The following is a 17,518-nucleotide window of genomic DNA, read 5'->3' on the forward strand; positions in this document are numbered from 1 at the left end:
TCACAAGCATTCCTATACACCAATAATAGACAGAAAGCCAAATCATGAGTGAACTCCCATTCACAATTGCTACAAAGAGAATAAAATACCTAGGAATCCAACTTACAAGGGATGAGGAAGGACCTCTTCGAGGAGAACTACAAACCACTGCTCAAGGAAATAACAGAGGACACAAACAAATGGAAAAGCATTCCATACTCATGGATAGGAAGAATCAATACTGTAGAAATGGCCATACTGTCCAAAGTAATTCATAGATTCAATGCCATCCCCATCAAGCTACCATTGACTTTCTTCATAGAATTAGGACAAACAACTTTAAATTTCATATGGAACCAAAAAAGAGCCCGTATAGCCAAGACAATCCTAAGCAGAAAGAACAAAACTGGAGGTACCATGCTACCTGACTTCAAACTATAGTATGAGGCTACAGTAACCAAAACAGCATGGTACTGTTACCAAAACAGATATATAGACCAATGGAACAGGACAGAGGCCTCAGAAATAATGCCACACATCTACAACCATCTGATCTTTGACTAACCTAACAAAAACAAGCAATGGGGGAAAGGATTCCCTATTTAATAAATGGTGTTGGGAAAACAGGCTAGTCATATGCAGAAAACTGAAACTGGACCCCTTCCTTACACCTTATAAAAAAATTAACTCAAGATAGACCTAAAACCATAAAAATTCTAGAAGAAAACGTAGGCAATATCATTCAGGACATAGGCATGGGCAAAGACTTCATGACTAAAACACCAAAAAGCAAAGGCAACAAAAGCCAAAATTGACAAATGGCATCTAATTAAATTAAAGAGGTTCTGCACAGCAAAAGAAACTGTCATCAGAGTGAAGAAGTAACCTATAGAATGGGAGAAAAATTTTGCAATCTATCCATGTGACAAAGGGCTAATATCCAGAATCTACAAAGAACTTAAACAAATTTACAAGAAAAAAAAAAAAAAACATCAAAAAGTGGGTGAAGGAATAGAACAGACACTTCTCAAAAGAAGACATTTATGCAGCCAAAAATCATATGAAAAGAAAGCTCATCATCACTGGTCATTAGAAAAGTACAAATCAAAACCACAGTGAGATACCATCTCACACCAGTTAGAATGGCAATAATTAAAAGGTCAAGAAACAACAGTGCTGGAGAGGACGTGGAGAAATAGGAACACTTTTATACTGTTGGTGGGAATGTCAATTAGTTCAACCATTGTAGAAGACAGTGTGGTGATTCCTCAAGGATCTAGAACTAGAAATACCATTTGACCCAGCCATCCCATTACTGGGTATATACCCAGAAAATTATAAATCATTCTACCATAAAGACACATGCACACGTATGTTTATTGAATCATTATTCACAATAGCAAAGATTTGGAACCAACCCAAAATGTGGCATATATACACCATGGAATACTATGCAGCCATAAAGAAGGATGAGTTAATGACCTTTGCAGGGGCATGGATGAAGCTGGAAACCATCATTCTCAGCAAACTAACACAGGAACAGAAAACCAAACAGTGCATGTTTGCAGTCATAAGTGGGAGTTGAACAATGATACCACATGGAGACAGGGAGGGGAACATCACACACTGGGGCCTGTTGAACAGGGCAGCAAGGGGAGGGATAGCATTAGGAGAAATACCTAATATAGATGATGGGTTGATGGGTGCAGCAAACCATCATGGCATGTGTATACATAGTATGTTTTCCACATGTACCCCAGAACTTAAAGTATAATAAATTATAAAATATCTGATAATATTTCTTAGCGATACCTACATTTCTTTGAGAAATTGTGTTTGTTTTTCAATAAATATACCAATTTTGATTTCAATCTGAAAATTCAGCTCAATTTACTCTGATAGTTTGGAAATAGTCCTGTTATGCTATTCCATTTAAATTGTTAAAGATATTATTATTACTATTAGAAAGTTATAGAACACAAAAGCTTAAGGCCTTTTTTCTTTCACCCCAAAAAATAAAAAAAAAAATTAGTGGAAACCAACCCACCTCACTTTCAGCTTGAATTGAAAACAAACCTGCAATACTAATAGTTTTATTTTTAACTTGTATAATCCTCTAAGAATTATTAATATTCAGTCTAAGTTCAGTACATTGTTGACTGGACACCACAACATATCCTCCAATGATAATTTAATGAAAGTTACTAGTCCAACCTGTGTTGCAATAAACATACTACATTTTGTATTTGAGAGCTTAAAATACTGGTCATAAAGAAATTGTAAGAGCTTTGAATTAGGCTAATTATATATTTTGTGTAAGTTTTATAGCTCTGGCAACTTGGATTAGATAATTAACCTGTTCGATTCAAGCTGTCTAAATTTATAAAATGATGATAATATACCTACTATATGAAATTGTTCTGAGAATTAAATTTAAAAATCACCAAAAGAAGATCAACAAATTCATGAGGTGGTTACTGAAAAATTAATAAAATAGATAGACTACTAGCTAGACTAATAAAGGAGAAAAGGGAGAAGATCCAAATAAACACAATTAGAAATGACAAAAGAGATACTACAAATAACCATCAGCAACTGCTGTGAACACTTCTGTGCACAAAAACTAGAAAGTTTAGAAGAAAAGGATAAATCCCTGGAAATATACACCCTCCCAAAACTGTGACAGGATGAAATTCAAATGAGTAGACAGATAATAATCTCTGAAATTGAATCAGTAATAGATAGCCTCCCAACCAAAAACAGCCCAGGCCCAGATGGATTCACAGCTAAATTCTACCAGATATACAAAGAACTGGTACCATTTCTACTAACACTATTTCAAACAATTGAGGAAGAGGTACTCCTCCCTAACTCATTCTATGAGGCTAACATCATCCTGATACCAAAACCAGGCAGAGACAAAACAAAAACAGAAAACTTCAGGCCAATATCTTGATGAATATCAATTCAAAATTCTTCAACAAAATACAAGCAAATTGAATCCAACAGCACAACTAAAAGCTTATCCACTACAATCAAGTAGGCTTTATCCCCAGGATGCAAGGTAGGTTTCAACATATGTAAATCAATAAAAGCGATTAATCACATAAACAGAACTGAAGACAAAAACCACATGATCATCTCAATAGATGCAGAAAAGACTTTCAATAAAATTTAACACCTCTTCATAATAAAAACTCTCAATAAACTAGGTACAGAAATAACATACCTTAAAATTATGAATCATCTATGATAAACCCACAGCCAACATCATACTAAATGAGCAAAACATGGAAGTATTCCTCTTGAAAACCGAAACGAGACAAGGATGCCCTTTCTCATCACTCCTATTTAACATAGTATTGGAAGTCCTGGCCAGGGCAATCAAGCAAGAGAAAAAAGTAAAAGGCATCCAAATAGACAGAGAGGAAGCCAAAGTACCCCTGTTTGCAGAGGACATGATTCCATATCTAGAAAACCCCACAGTCTAGGCCCGAAAGATCCTTAAGCTGATAAAATCCTTCAGTAAAGTCTCAGGGTAAAAAGTCAACATACAAAAATTACTGGCATTCCTGTATACCAACAACGGTCAAGCCAAGCACCAAATCAGAAATGCAATCCCACCCACAATTGCTAAAAAACAAAAACAGAAAAAACACACCTAGGAATACAGCTTATTAGGGAGGTAAACAATCTCTACAATGGGAACTACAAAACACTGGTCCAAGAAATCAGGGATAACACAAACAAATGGAAAAACATTCTATGCTCATGGATAGGAAGAATCAAAATCATTAAAATGGCCATACTGCCCAAAGCAATTTATAGATTTCAATGCTAATCCTATCAAACTCCCAAATGACATTATTCACAGAATTAGAAAATAATATCTTAAAATAGCCAAGACAATCCTAAACAATAACAACAAAAATAAAACCCCCACAAAGCTAGAGGTATCACATTACCTGACTTCAAACTATACTATAGGGCTACAGTAACCAAAAGTACTGTTTTGATACTGATATGAAAACAGACATATATTCCAATGGAACAGAATTGAGAGACCAGAAATAAGGTTGCACACCTACAACCATGTGATCCTCCACAAAGCTGACAAAAACAAGCAATGGGGAAAGGACTCCCTAATCAATAAATGGTGCTGGGATAGTGGTTAGCCACATGCAGAAGATTGAAACTGGACCCTTTCCTTACATCATATACACAAATCAACTCAAGACAGATTAAAGACTAAAATGTAAAACCCAAAGCTATAAAAATCCTGAAAGACAACCTAGGCAATACCATTCTGGACAGAGGAACAGGCAAAGATTTCATGACAAAGACACCAAAAACAATTGCAACAAAAGCAAAAAATGACAAATGGGATCTAATTAAACTAAAGAGCTTCTGCACAGAAAAAGGAACCATCAACACAGTGAACAGACAACCTACAGAATGGAAGAAAACTTTTTCAAACTATGCATCTGACAAAGGTCTAATATCCAGCACCTATAACAAACTTAAATTTGCAAGAAAAAACAACTTCATTAAACAGTGGGCAAAGTACATAAACATAATTTTCAAAAGAAGACATACATGCAGCCAACAATCACAGGAAAAAAAAAAAACCTCAAAATCAGTTATCATTAGAGAAATGCAAATGAAAACCACAATTAGATACTATCTTACAACAGTCAGAATGGCTATTACTAAAAAGTAAAAAAAATAACAGATGCTGGCAAGGTTGAGGAGAAAAGGGAATGGTTATTCACTGTTGGTGGGAGTGTAAATTAGTTCAGTGATTGTGGAAAGCAGTGTGAAGATTCCTCAAAGAACTAAAAACAGAACTAATATTCGACCCACTCACAGCATAACTGGGTATATACCCAAAGGAATATAAATTGTTCTATGATAAAGGCACATGCCTTTATGTTCACTGCAGCACCATTCACAATAACAAAGACATGGAATCAACCTGAATCCCAATCAATTGTAGACTGGGTAAAGAAAATGTGATACATAGACACAATGGAATACTATGCAGCTTCAAAAGAGTGAGATCATGTCTTTTGCAGGAAGATGAATGAAGTTGGAGCAAACTAATTATCCTTAGCAAACTAATTCAGGAACAGGAAACCAAATACCACATGTTTTCCCTTAGCACCACTTATAGTGGGTGCTATATGATGAGAGCACATGGACATATAGAATGAAATAACAGATACTGGGACTTCACCTGAGGGTGAAGGATGGGAGGAGGGAAAGGACCAGGAAATATAACTAATGCATACTAGGCTTCATACCAGGGTGATAAAATAATCTGTACAACAAAACCCCATGACATAAAGTATACCTATATAACAAACCTGCACATGTACCCCTGAACCTAAAATAAAAGTTTCAAAAAAAAAAAAAGAAAATTGGTAGTTTTGTAAAAAATAGCATTAAAAATATATTATCAAAGAACACAATTATAAAATGAATACATTGAATATAATTCTTAAATATTCATTGAATAACAATTTTTTTAGTTTTTCACCCATTATATTTGAGGTTCTTACTCTAATATAAAACCTTTCATATTTACTTTAACTGTTTTTCTCTGAGTGCATTATCATCTTCCGACCAAAAGCAAATTATCATCACCCCACTGACCTTAAAAATAAAATAAGTTTTAACTATTGTTCTTAAGAGAATAAATCTAAATTTCTCTCAGTGTTGACCACTGTCCTGTTCGATTAAGGTTATTTCTGCCTATAGCCACTGAGATAAAGGGAATTTAAACATCATGCAATACTTTGAAAGGAAGAATGATGCATAGTGTTAAGTAGGCAATATGGGGACAAAGTAAAGTGAACAATTGGATATGAAACATTAACAAGGTGTTTCTCAGAGTAAACATTGCAAAAGCGTGCTACTTATGGTTTATAGAAAGACGGCAATCATTGAGGCTCACAAACATAATTTCTCAAACAGAAACCCTGATGTAAACTGGCGATATCATCTCTCAACAGTTCTGAATTTCAGCTATGAATATTAATGTCTAAAGTTTTATCATGACCACAGTCCTACAAATGCATTTCAACTAGAGTGATTAAAAATGTCTCTGGAATGATCATTCATTAGTAAATATGATATAATTATTTTCTATTATTCTATGCATATTTTAAACCTTAATTGATCCTTCACAAGTGCGATCAAAACTGTATAGATGTGCCATTTTCACTATCTGGAGTTCAGTTTGCATACGTGTGTATAGACTGAAAAAGTCAAGTATAACTTAAGAAGCAATTTTAACAAATGCATGTAAATATAAATTCATAAAACAAAAACAACAACTTCAGGTAACCTTATAGAGCTCTATAGATAAAAGAAATGTTTATGAGACATATAAGAACGCCTAAGAAACATGAACAAAGCAAGTATCTGAAGGAGATTTTGGCCCAGTTTTTCATGTATGGAAGTCTTGCCTCTTAGCCATAAATCAATTTTCCTTTATACCAAATGCCTGTAAACTAGTCCTTGTATAGTACACCTAATTATGTCACATCAGGGATTTCCATGTTTCTTTGACTTAAAATATGTAGTAAACAGAACAGATCAATCACCTAAACTAATCAAAATTCTGCAATATCTCCCTACTCCACTGAAATAAGGCTAATACCTTTTAGTATGACTCCTGAAGCACAGCAAACTCATACACTACATTTGAACATATCCCTCCAGCAACCTTTACTCAAGTCATGATTTTCTGCATAATATTCCCCAGATTGTCACATAGCACCTTTGATCAGGCTATTCCCTGGATGTTTAGTCTCTACTGAAAGCCATCCTTCTCAGGTCTAGCTCAAAAGCTATCTGCCCCAGGTGAGTTTCTCAAGATAATTAATGGATTCTTCCTCTGACCACAGTATACTGAACTCTTCCTTCCTTTAGTACACATCAATGATTTGTTAGATAGTTACTAATGTGCTTCCCCCAACAGAGGTTTACTGTTTCACAGGCACCAGTTTTGATCATCTTTCTGTACTCCTAGTACATAATTCATCTAAATGCTCAAAAAGCATTGAAATGCACAGAAATATAAGCTGTAGGCCTTGCTACCCGCTCTGGGAAATCACTTAATATTTCAGTATATTGTTGTTTTCTTCCGTTTTAAAAAATACCTGGTTGATGAGAATGATTAACACTATGAAATGAAACACCCTCAGCTTGAAAGAAGGTGCATTTGAGGTATTGTTACTATGATTCATGGTATATTTTATACTTGCATTTGTGGACCCACTTCTTAGAGACAGAAAAAAATAGATGTAATTTTTATGTTCTTGAAGTATCATAAGTTGCTGCTAAATGTTAACACAGTGGCAACGAACACATGGAATACAGAAAGTCTCCTTCTTTGATATGCACATTAAAATAGTGGTATTTACACCTGAATATTTTAATGTTTTGATCTTTTAACCAGCTTCTTAATGGAATGTGCATGTTTTTTACTTATCAGAATTGTGAGCTAATTTGAACTCTTCACTAAATTACCCTTTCCTCTGACCCTATAAGGAAGAGTCACACTGAGTTCTCACTTGTCTGCTTTTTAAAATGACCAGAATCCTTTAAAAATGACTTGTAACATTAACCTTATCCCATCCCATCTGTTACCTGAATCCATGGCCATCTGTCATTTTCTGCAGCTGTCCACGCATTTATAAGCCCCTTCTTATTAAGACGTGCATAGTAGGGATACCATTTTTGGAGTCCAAAAAGAGCTCGGTGAGTAGAGGAAGCCGTGATTTGCTGGTTTGATATAATTCCACCTTCAATTCCCAATGGGCCTGAGCACTCTGAGAACAAAAACAGGAAAAATATGAATGTATTTAAAATAATGCATGTACAACATGTGTCTGTTAGATTTGATAGGATTTTTTTTTAATGATTTGAATTTGCACTACCATGCCATTTACTCCTCATTCCCTTTACAGATCTGTTATTGATCTCTACATTAAGGAAACAACTCTTGCTTCTCATGACACTATCTTCTTTCTTAGCTTTGAAAGTAGTCACTTAATAGACACTTCCCTTCTGCATTATGATTCTGGTGTCTGTACTGATAATTTTTGGTTGTTGATCACGTCAACAAAAGCATAATGCTCTTGAAAGGCTTATCTCATATTTTATTTTCCTGGAGATTAGCATGCCTCAGAAATTACAAGCTCTCAACAAATATCTTTCCATCCATTATTTCTTGATTATCATAAAGCTGAGTTTTGTCAAAATCATTTTGTATTGATTTAGCATTTCTCATGTCTATAAACTTTATAACTTAAAATTTTGTAGCCACCATCAGTTATGCTTCCACAACAAAAGGAAAATGGGTAAATCTGTTAACATTTAAAAATATTATTATAATAACCCATGATATGTTATAAATTATAAAATATATGTAGATAAATTATTTTTCTAAAGAGAGCAGGTAAACTCTCTGACAACATTATACGTGACAATGTGTACAACTCAGTAAATCAAGATATTAAAATACTTATTAGCACTTTAGTTCCAAATTCACAATTCTACATATTGGGATTCTGCATGTATATCTTTAAATTTGCAACTGAGAAACCTTAGGAAAATCGTTGTCCATATGAATTTCGTAAATATATGATTATTATATGCATCAAAAACGACTATGTCTCAGATACCAATGTGTGTTAGTTTTTATCAAATTAGGATATGGAGGGTAATCCACCTCTTTAAAACACTGTACAGTCATATATTTGAATATTTATATACTAAAATCTAGTATATAAATTCGTTAATTGCGTTTTTATAAATTTGCGAGCAGAAGGTACCATTTCTCTTTAAATTCAGTTGTGAAAATTCAGAATAAGTCAGCGGATATGATATAATGACAAAGATTTTCCTTCAGATCTTCATTATAACATTCTGCAGTAACTATAACTGAATATTTGCCAAACTTAATTTGTAATGACATATTATATAAAATATACTACAATAATTTATCAGAATTTCTGAAAATAAGAATAAAGTTCATTGACACTATTAAATAGCAGTATATGCACGTCAACTTGATTGGTGATTATGACCAAGTACATTTTAGATTTTAATTATTATCAAAACCCAGCGGTTGTCAGTAATTAAATGTTCACACTTAGACTGAGGTTGAAAATATGAAAAAAATTAGCAGCCGAATTATAACATTTTTGAAAGTTAGGAAGGTATTTCTCATTGTTAACCATGTTTTAATTGTCATAAACATGCTTCTTTTCTATTCCATGCTCAGATAGTAAGTAGCTCTGACGACTTTCAAATTTTCAAATTTTTTTATAAAGAAGATAAAAATATATGGATGAGTAATTATCTTCATCAGACTGTATTAGTAAAGACAATATCAATACAGTATAAATTGCATCTTTGCCATTGACAAAAAATTACTTGGCATGATACATTTAGATAATAAGATCTTTCTTTAACATGTAATTAAGACTGTTCAGCACTTTATGAAGGTATACTATATCACTTTAGAATCATTAAATTAAGAAGCCATTCATTAGTAGAATTGAAGTCTTAAGAGCTGCAGATAATAATCTGGTTTTCATATTCCCAAAACTTAACATTAAAAGTTCAGATATTAAATCTTTGGACCCTTATTTTGCTTTCCATTTTAAACTTCAAGATCTTTACAGACTTGATAAACGTACTAAGAAACTTTCATGATGACACTGTGATTTTAATAATGGCAGGAGCCTAGCTTTTTAATAATATTGTCATCAAAGGGGTCTCAAGCATCTTGTCCTTGGTTTGTAAAATGTTTGGATGGAAAACTGAAGCCGGCAGGGAGATCTTTTATTGCAGGCCATTTATTGTAGGCCAGTAAGTAGACTAGCAGAGCTAGAGAGCCAGAATTGATTAATGAGCTGTAGGACAGACTTAAAAATAACTCTGTGCCATTTAGTCGCATACCTCTTAAGACCTTATGCTGAATTAGATATCTTCACAGAATTTGTAACTATTTTAAAACAGAGAGTACATCTCAAATCACAATATCCTATAATTCTACTTCGTTGGTTAATCTATCAACCTCCCTTTAGTAGCTAACATATCAGGAAACTCATTGGCTCTGAACTGTTGTATTATCATATAAGCCAAATACCAATGAGCGATTCTGAAAATATATATGTGCAACTCACTCTGCCATAAGGCTCCCAGTCTTTGCTATGCTCTTTAGTCCTGCATATTAATTCTTTCAAAAAAACATAATTCAGGCTGGGCACAGTGGCTTATGTCTGTAATCCCAGCACTTTGGCAGACTGAGGCAGGCGGATCACCTGAGATCAGGAGTTTGAGACCAGACTGACCAACATGGTGAAACCCTGTCTCTACTGAAAATACAAAAATTACCTGGGCGTGGCAGCATGTGCCTGTAGTCCCAGCTAACCGGGAGGCTGGGGCAGGAGAATCGCTGGAAGCCAGGAGGCGGAGGTTGCAGTGAGCTGAGATGGCACCACTGCACTCTGGTCTGGGTAACAGAGTGAGACTTAATCTCAAAAAACAAAACAAAACAGAAAAAGCAAAACAAAAAAAAACCCACAATTCAAATAATATATATTGACATGATGTATTTATTTAGGGCTATATCTTATACAAAGTATTTTTGCATGAGCTATCTCATTGCCATGATGTCAAATGTACAAATATTGCCAGTCCTTAATTCTATATTGTTGCTTTAAACAAACAAACAAACAAACAGAAATATCCCCCCAAAACCCAATTTCCAACATTTGCATACCATACTCTGTCACTTACATATATTCAAAAAAGGCCACCAAAGGAAGCATGACTGTGATGGGGGTTCTTGAGTGAAGTGTGAGTCTGTGAGTTGTCAAGGTACTGCTTTGAGTTTCTGATTCTGCATTTTCCTACTTTTTAACATTGGGGTTATGATGACACTTAATTTATCAGTTGTGAAGAAGATAATAAAAGCTTTGTTTTTGGAACTATAAATTGCTGAAAAAATAATGAGCTTGGTTCTGTAAGGTCATTTGCATGCTTCTCTTTAGAGGACCTCAATTGAGGTAATCCTGGCTTTTTAGCCCCTTTCTAGTAGGAGCTAAGTATGTCTCACTGTTACATTCTTAGATGCTCACGGTGGCTTGTACACAGGAAAAGCCCAATAAATATGCACTGAACGTTATTATTGGGGGCTTTTTTTCTCCTAAACAGTAAAGTAATAAGCAAATCCAAGCCTTAGATTTATTTCACTCTGCAAAGTTATCACAACAGCAGATTTTCTTCACTAATCATGTGGACCACAATCAAATGGATGTCATCACAATAAAAGGTTCAAAATCCAATTTCCTTTTGCCTGTGCTATCCAATTCCCCAATATTCTATTAAATTCAACAGTTATAAAAACCAGTGAAGGAATTACAATTCAGAATGCAAATGATTATACACCTAAGATTAAGTGACCTGAAATAATTAATAACAGGATACTTCAAAAGAAAGATAATATGAAAATATACATTGCTTTTACTATCAACAAATGAGAGAAGATATATGAAATGATATTTGATGAAGTAATTAATGTCAGATGAGAACGCTGAAGTTTGAAAAGTGTACCTACATGTGTTTTCTCATATAATCTTTGAAATTCTTTGAAATAATACTTCAAGAAAAAAATGTTATCAGGCTTATTTGATGAATTAGAAAAATTGTGAGGAGGGAAGTTAAGCCTGCAAAAGATGACTCTGTAATTTAATGTGTAGAGTTCAGTAATTCTTCAAAATTTGACTCAGATCTTTTCCTTCTGCTATATTATGTGAGGCATACATACTTCCACATCCTGGGGGAGGCAACAGGAACATTAACATAGAATGAACATACAAGATATCACTAGTAACATTCAGGATGTAACAGAGCTTTCACACGTTGGGATCCACTATAACAGTACATGACAATGTATGGCACTGATATGGTATGTCTCTGTGTCCCCAACTAACTTTCATGTTGAATTGTAATCCATAGTCTTGGGGGAGGGACCTGGTGGGAGGTGACTGGATCATGGGGAAGGGCTTCCTCTTTGATGTTCTCATAACGGTGAGTGAGTTCTCATGAAATCTGGTGGTTTAAAAGTGTGTGGCACATCTCTTTTCACACTCTCTCCTGCTGCCATGGGAAGACATGCTTGCTTCCCCTTTGCCCTTCCCCCATGATTGTAAGTTTCCTGAGGCCTTCCAGTCATGCTTCCTATACAGCTTGCAGAATGGTGAGTCAGTTAAACTACTTTCTTCATAAATGACCCAGTCTCAGGCAGTTCTTTATAACAATGTGTGAATGAACCAATACAGGCATTCAGTCACAGAATTAAATACCTAGAGTTTATAGTGGTGTGTGTCTCCTACAAATAAAATACAATAAATACAAATAAAATGCTACCATATTACCTGCCATTTGTATTGTTTATTTACCTTTCATATTTATTTTTTAGAAGTAATTCCCTCCAAAAATATTTATTAAATGTTCACTAAAATTGAAGCTTGCTGCTAGATACTGTGAGGAATATAATCTTTACCTACAAAGGGGTTCTCTATCTTGTGGGAAAACAGATGGGCACTCATAAACATGTGGATGAGTTGTGGACCAGAGAAGTACTGGACGTGGTTTGAGCATAGAAGCAGATTTTCACATCTCAACCTAAAATTAGCCTGATACCATCACTGGCCTATATTCTGCTTATCTAATATGGATAGGCTAATTCCATTCTTATTAATTTATTGACCTCTAAGTATATGCTCATCCATCCATCACTCCATCTGTTCATTTAATTCAGTTTTGAAAATATGTGTTTTTTGAAGCCCTTCTACATATTAGGCACTTTTCTAGGTAGTGGTGACAAAGGGATAAATAAGGCAGAAAAGGTCTCTGCTCTTAAAAGATTCATACTCCAGTGGAGAGACAAATAATAAACAAACACTTAAACAAGAAAATACCATGAAGTGGTATGTGCTATGAAGGAAAAGAGTGAATCAAGTGTGAGTATCAGGTGATCAGAGATGGTCTTTCTGAGAGGCTACACCAAGTCTGATCTCTGAATGGGAAGAAGGAGCTGGCTATGTTTACAGTACTGGTTTCCTGAAGGGGCTTCAGTGTAATGGGGAGACACATAGAAATAAGAACACTTTTATATAATATGGCAGATGTTGTGATGGTGAATGCAGAAGATTCAGTGGGAGAAGTAAAAAGGGAATAATAATCTAGCGTGGGACTCTGGAAATGATTCCTGGAAAAGAATAGGAGCTTACATAGTGGAGAGAGGAGACAGGATAGACACAGGCAGGAAACAGGCTGCTCTGATGAGGGAATTAGAGGCAGTTCAGTATCACGAGATCAAGATGGGTTGGTGGGGGAATGGTTAAGAGATGAAGTGCAGAAGTAGAAAAATACTAGATTATTTTGCGGAAGACTGTGATGATAGAATTTGGTTCTGTTAGTGATGGGGAGTTTTTGAAGGACTCTATGACCACATTTTCATTTAATTTAGATCATTCCCACTGTGCCATAAACAGTAGATTTAAGAGGGGACAAAACTATGTCCAAAGAGTGAGCTACTACAGTTGTCCATGTGAAAAATAATGCAGACCTGAAAGAGGTGTGGAGAAGAGGAAGAGTTTAGAAATATTTAAGAGGTAGGCAGAACTAGCAATGATTAGATGCAAGGTAGAGGAGAGAAATGGAGTGTGAGTTTCAAAGGCTCCAGAGAGCAAACATAGGTGTTTCCTTTCACTGAGATTGGCCATGTTTCACACATAACACCACTGGACCAAATTCCTCTCTTAAAATTTATCAAAAATCATTCTTGCTGTTGGATTGAACATGGGAGGATTTGCTTGTCTTGCCTTCCTTCTCTTGCTATACTGATTTTGGTGGGCTACTCTCAACATCTCTCATATCAACCAGGCTGCAGGGACAGGATTGAGATGTGAAAATCTGCTTCTATGCACAAACCACGTCCAGTACTTCCCTGGTCCACAACTCGTCCATATGTCTATGTGTGCCCATCTGTTTTCCCACAAGATAGAGAACCCGTTTGTAGGCAAAGATTATACTCCTCACAGTATCTAGCAGCAAGCTTCAATTTTAGTGAACATTTAATAAATATTTTTGGAGGGAATTACTTCTAAAAAATAAATATGAAAGGTAAATAAACAATACAAATGGCAGGTAATATGGTAGCATTTTATTTGTACACTTCATTTTTAATTAAAAATCATTTACACTTACATGCTCTCAAAGGTACACAGATATAGAGGTCTTCTTTAGAAATTGTTTATATGCTGAGTAAAGAAGAGCACTTGTTTATTACTTTAAAAAAAATGTAACTGGTAGTGGTCTGAGTCTCTTCTCTTTCAAATCGCTGCCACACAGCATTACCAGGTATTTCTGAAATTCCCCATTGTTACCTCTAGAGAGGGCATAGTGGCAATTCTATCAATGCTGAATACAAAAATAGAATATGGTAGTAGAATATGGTAGTCTGCATTTCCTGGCTGGAAGATCTGTGTTCATGCATCCTTGGTATTGTGCTTGCTTTTGTCAGGTACAACAATAATCCTAAATTAATGAGTCCATTCAACATTGGCTACCAGAGGATTTCAGGCATCTTTTACATAGCCATTTAAAATAACTACATTGTCTGAATTGTCTGAGTAGACTGGAAATGCCTTCTGACATGACGCCCTGCTGTTCAGACTAATACTGAGCAAGTGAGTCACCTGGCAGGTTTAGCAGGAGCAGCTGGGCTAGCTGGGGCCAAACTTCAAGTGCCTCCCCAGAGCTACTTTTCTGCTTTGGCCAAGTGGGATGTGAATAAAATAGCTTCAAAGTGGAGTCCTTCTCACTCTGCAAACTCATTCTCTGGAGTGTGGCAAAGAATGGCTTCTGCATTTTATTGATCTTGCAGCTGACAAGTAAGCAGTGCCTCAAGATGTCTCACATCTTGTTCCTGAGTGTGCTGATTAAGCCTTTCAAATAAGTGAGATGCACAGCTGAATCCATAACAGGAATGTACTGCTTTCATTTGTTCTATCTCAATATCCAGACATCTTCAGAATGAAAGGATTTCAAATTAAAGCCATGTAAGAAACAAATCTCCTTTAAACATCTCCAGTCCTCCCTTTCTCCAAGCATCTCATCTTATACGAGTGAGTCCTCTGCTGTGCTTAGTATAGTGTGATAATTGTGCTGAATGCAAGCACTGGTGAATGGATTAGTGATGACCTCCAGTACTGCAGAAATTAATGCTGATTCAAATATAAGCTTTCCTCTGTGCCACTTGGACCACAGCCTTTCTTTTATTCCTAGCATTTGTTTTATTTTAGAGTTGTCTTGAGACCAGGCTTTAATTGGTGAGGGAGGGATCAAGGTCACTCTTTCTCATGCTGTGAACTGAGGGTTAATTGGAACCCTAAAGTTTTTTTTGTTTGTTTGTTTTTGTTTTTTAATGAGTCTTGTCAGCTAAGCCCCCCATGCATTTGATTTGATTTCTCTCAAGGCTATCATTTTTTTCTGGTGTGTTAGGAAGTTGTATCAGAAGAAAGAGGACAATGGATGGAGTGAAGATGGAAAGCTTAAGAAAGGGTGATTCAGGAACAGGGCCTGAATATTCCAGTTCAGGTGTAGGAGATGCAGAAATGGCCAAAAAGTTTCCCGGATACAGAGTGAGAATGTGAAGGTGAACATGCACCACACAGCCTTAGCTTCACTTACTCATTCCCAGATTCCTGCAGAGCACCCCCTGGGTGTCAGCCTCTGGTCATGACACTGAGAATAATCATCGTCAAAGGAAAGAAAATGAAAATTCCACTTGGTGATGTTAGTCTCCCTCCACACTGAGCAATTGCGTCTTTGTATCAGGGTATAAACATTACATACAGTCACAGTAACCTTCCTTAGGAAAACCAGTAATTAAGAAATACTCAATATTGTTTTCAAAAATTAGTTAAACTTACTTGGATTCCATATAAAATGCATGTGTACTTTAAAGAAAAGGCTGTTTCTTCCTATCAGATGGGCAGCATAGCTTAGATAAATGCTAATTTTCCTCACAATTGTGAATACTGTGATTCTGTGATATTTTGCTGGGAAAACATTCTCTCAATTTTATTAGGACCTGTATTCTATTATTTTCCATATTGAAAGCTCAGAAGGTGTCCAGGTTAAATGAAGAGGAACAGCAATTTGTGCTTTTTTTTTTTTTTTTCCTCTGAGAAAACCCCTTTTACAGGTAGAGACGATGCCTTTTGCATTATTTAGGTTTTAAAAGCACTTAGCACAGTGCTTACAAATGGGCAGTTCTCAATATTATGGGTTAAAGTAAACTAAAACAAATTATTGCTTTTTGGAATTACTTTTCTTTCTTTTTTGAAGGTGGATTAGTCCTCTGAATGTGGATATTATCACTATAAGGATTCAACATACTGGGAGGGTATTAAAATCAGAAATGCTTTCTTCACTGCCAGGCTTAAAAATATATAAGCATCAGCTCTTGGAGGTAGGGAAAATACTATGTTTGGAATGAAAACCACATTTATAAAGTCACAAATGCAATTACCAGCCATCTAGCTATTTCCTTCAAAATGTGGCTATATTTTCTTCACACTGTGTGTTATCTCAAGCCAATTATGATATATTATCAGTTTAAATTAATTGTTTTCAATTCAGGAAAAATGAAGCCCATGAATAAACTAAACTATAATAAAAATTTTTCTATTAATATTTCTCAAACTGATTTGTGAGCATATTGATGCAGAATAATGGCTATTATTTAAATAGTAGAGCCTATGAACTCTTGCATTCAAAGGCCAAAATTCTTATTGAGATAATTCACAAAAGTTGACAAAATCTAAGATGATTATCCTCTTATCACAGTAAACAGTTCTGCTGTAGGACAACAGAAAAGTTCACGGTAGTTTGCTTAAGATGCATTCTTTTAAAACGGAAGAGTATTTGGATTTTTCAAGTGGTAAAAACTATGTGGATTGATGAGACATTTGTCTGTAAACTTGAAAGCCTGAAATTCAAAAACCTATAGCTGTACACCTGTTCTTGCTTTCTGACAAAACATATATCTACATAGGAAAGAGCTAAGAAGGGTATAATGTTAAGATTAAAATGCTGAAAGAGGGACTGAGTTGCTTGAAGGAACATGAGTCAAATACAAAATGTAAATATTCAAACAGTATTGTGTAGAAGACAGATTTCCATGCTTTTAAGTTATTTATATGTGTTAAGATTTTTTGGCAAATGCACATCAAGCTAAGTGCCCTAAGGCCTTTGATGTTTGGTTATAAAACAATATTACTGCCATGTCAGGCACTGATTTTTATTTGAGAGATAAATCATAGTTCCAAACCCAGTTACCAGCTATATCTAGTTATTTCGTTTTCTGTAAAATGTAGTTATCTTTTCTTCACACTGGATGTTAATTTAGGTCAAGTATGAAATCTTAGTGTTCCAGAGGTCAAAA

The 17,518-nt window shown here is 35.2% G+C and overlaps 1 protein-coding gene across 2 annotated transcripts in view; it reads right to left on the bottom strand.

Annotated features, from left to right (window-relative positions):
• The window catches only part of EDIL3 (EGF like and discoidin domains 3), a 458,492-nt gene that overhangs the window by 155,177 nt on the left and 285,797 nt on the right, over positions 1 to 17,518 (bottom strand). For both annotated transcript variants that reach the window (XM_017893438.1, XM_017893439.1), the window contains one exon: positions 7,636 to 7,817. In XM_017893438.1, the coding sequence (XP_017748927.1) occupies positions 7,636 to 7,817 (182 nt within the window). The remainder of the gene's footprint in view (positions 1 to 7,635; positions 7,818 to 17,518) is intronic.

The sequence above is a fragment of the Rhinopithecus bieti genome, unplaced genomic scaffold (genome assembly GCF_001698545.2).
Source record: "Rhinopithecus bieti isolate Rb0 unplaced genomic scaffold, ASM169854v2 scaffold_23411, whole genome shotgun sequence".
Taxonomy (NCBI): Eukaryota; Metazoa; Chordata; class Mammalia; order Primates; family Cercopithecidae; genus Rhinopithecus; species Rhinopithecus bieti.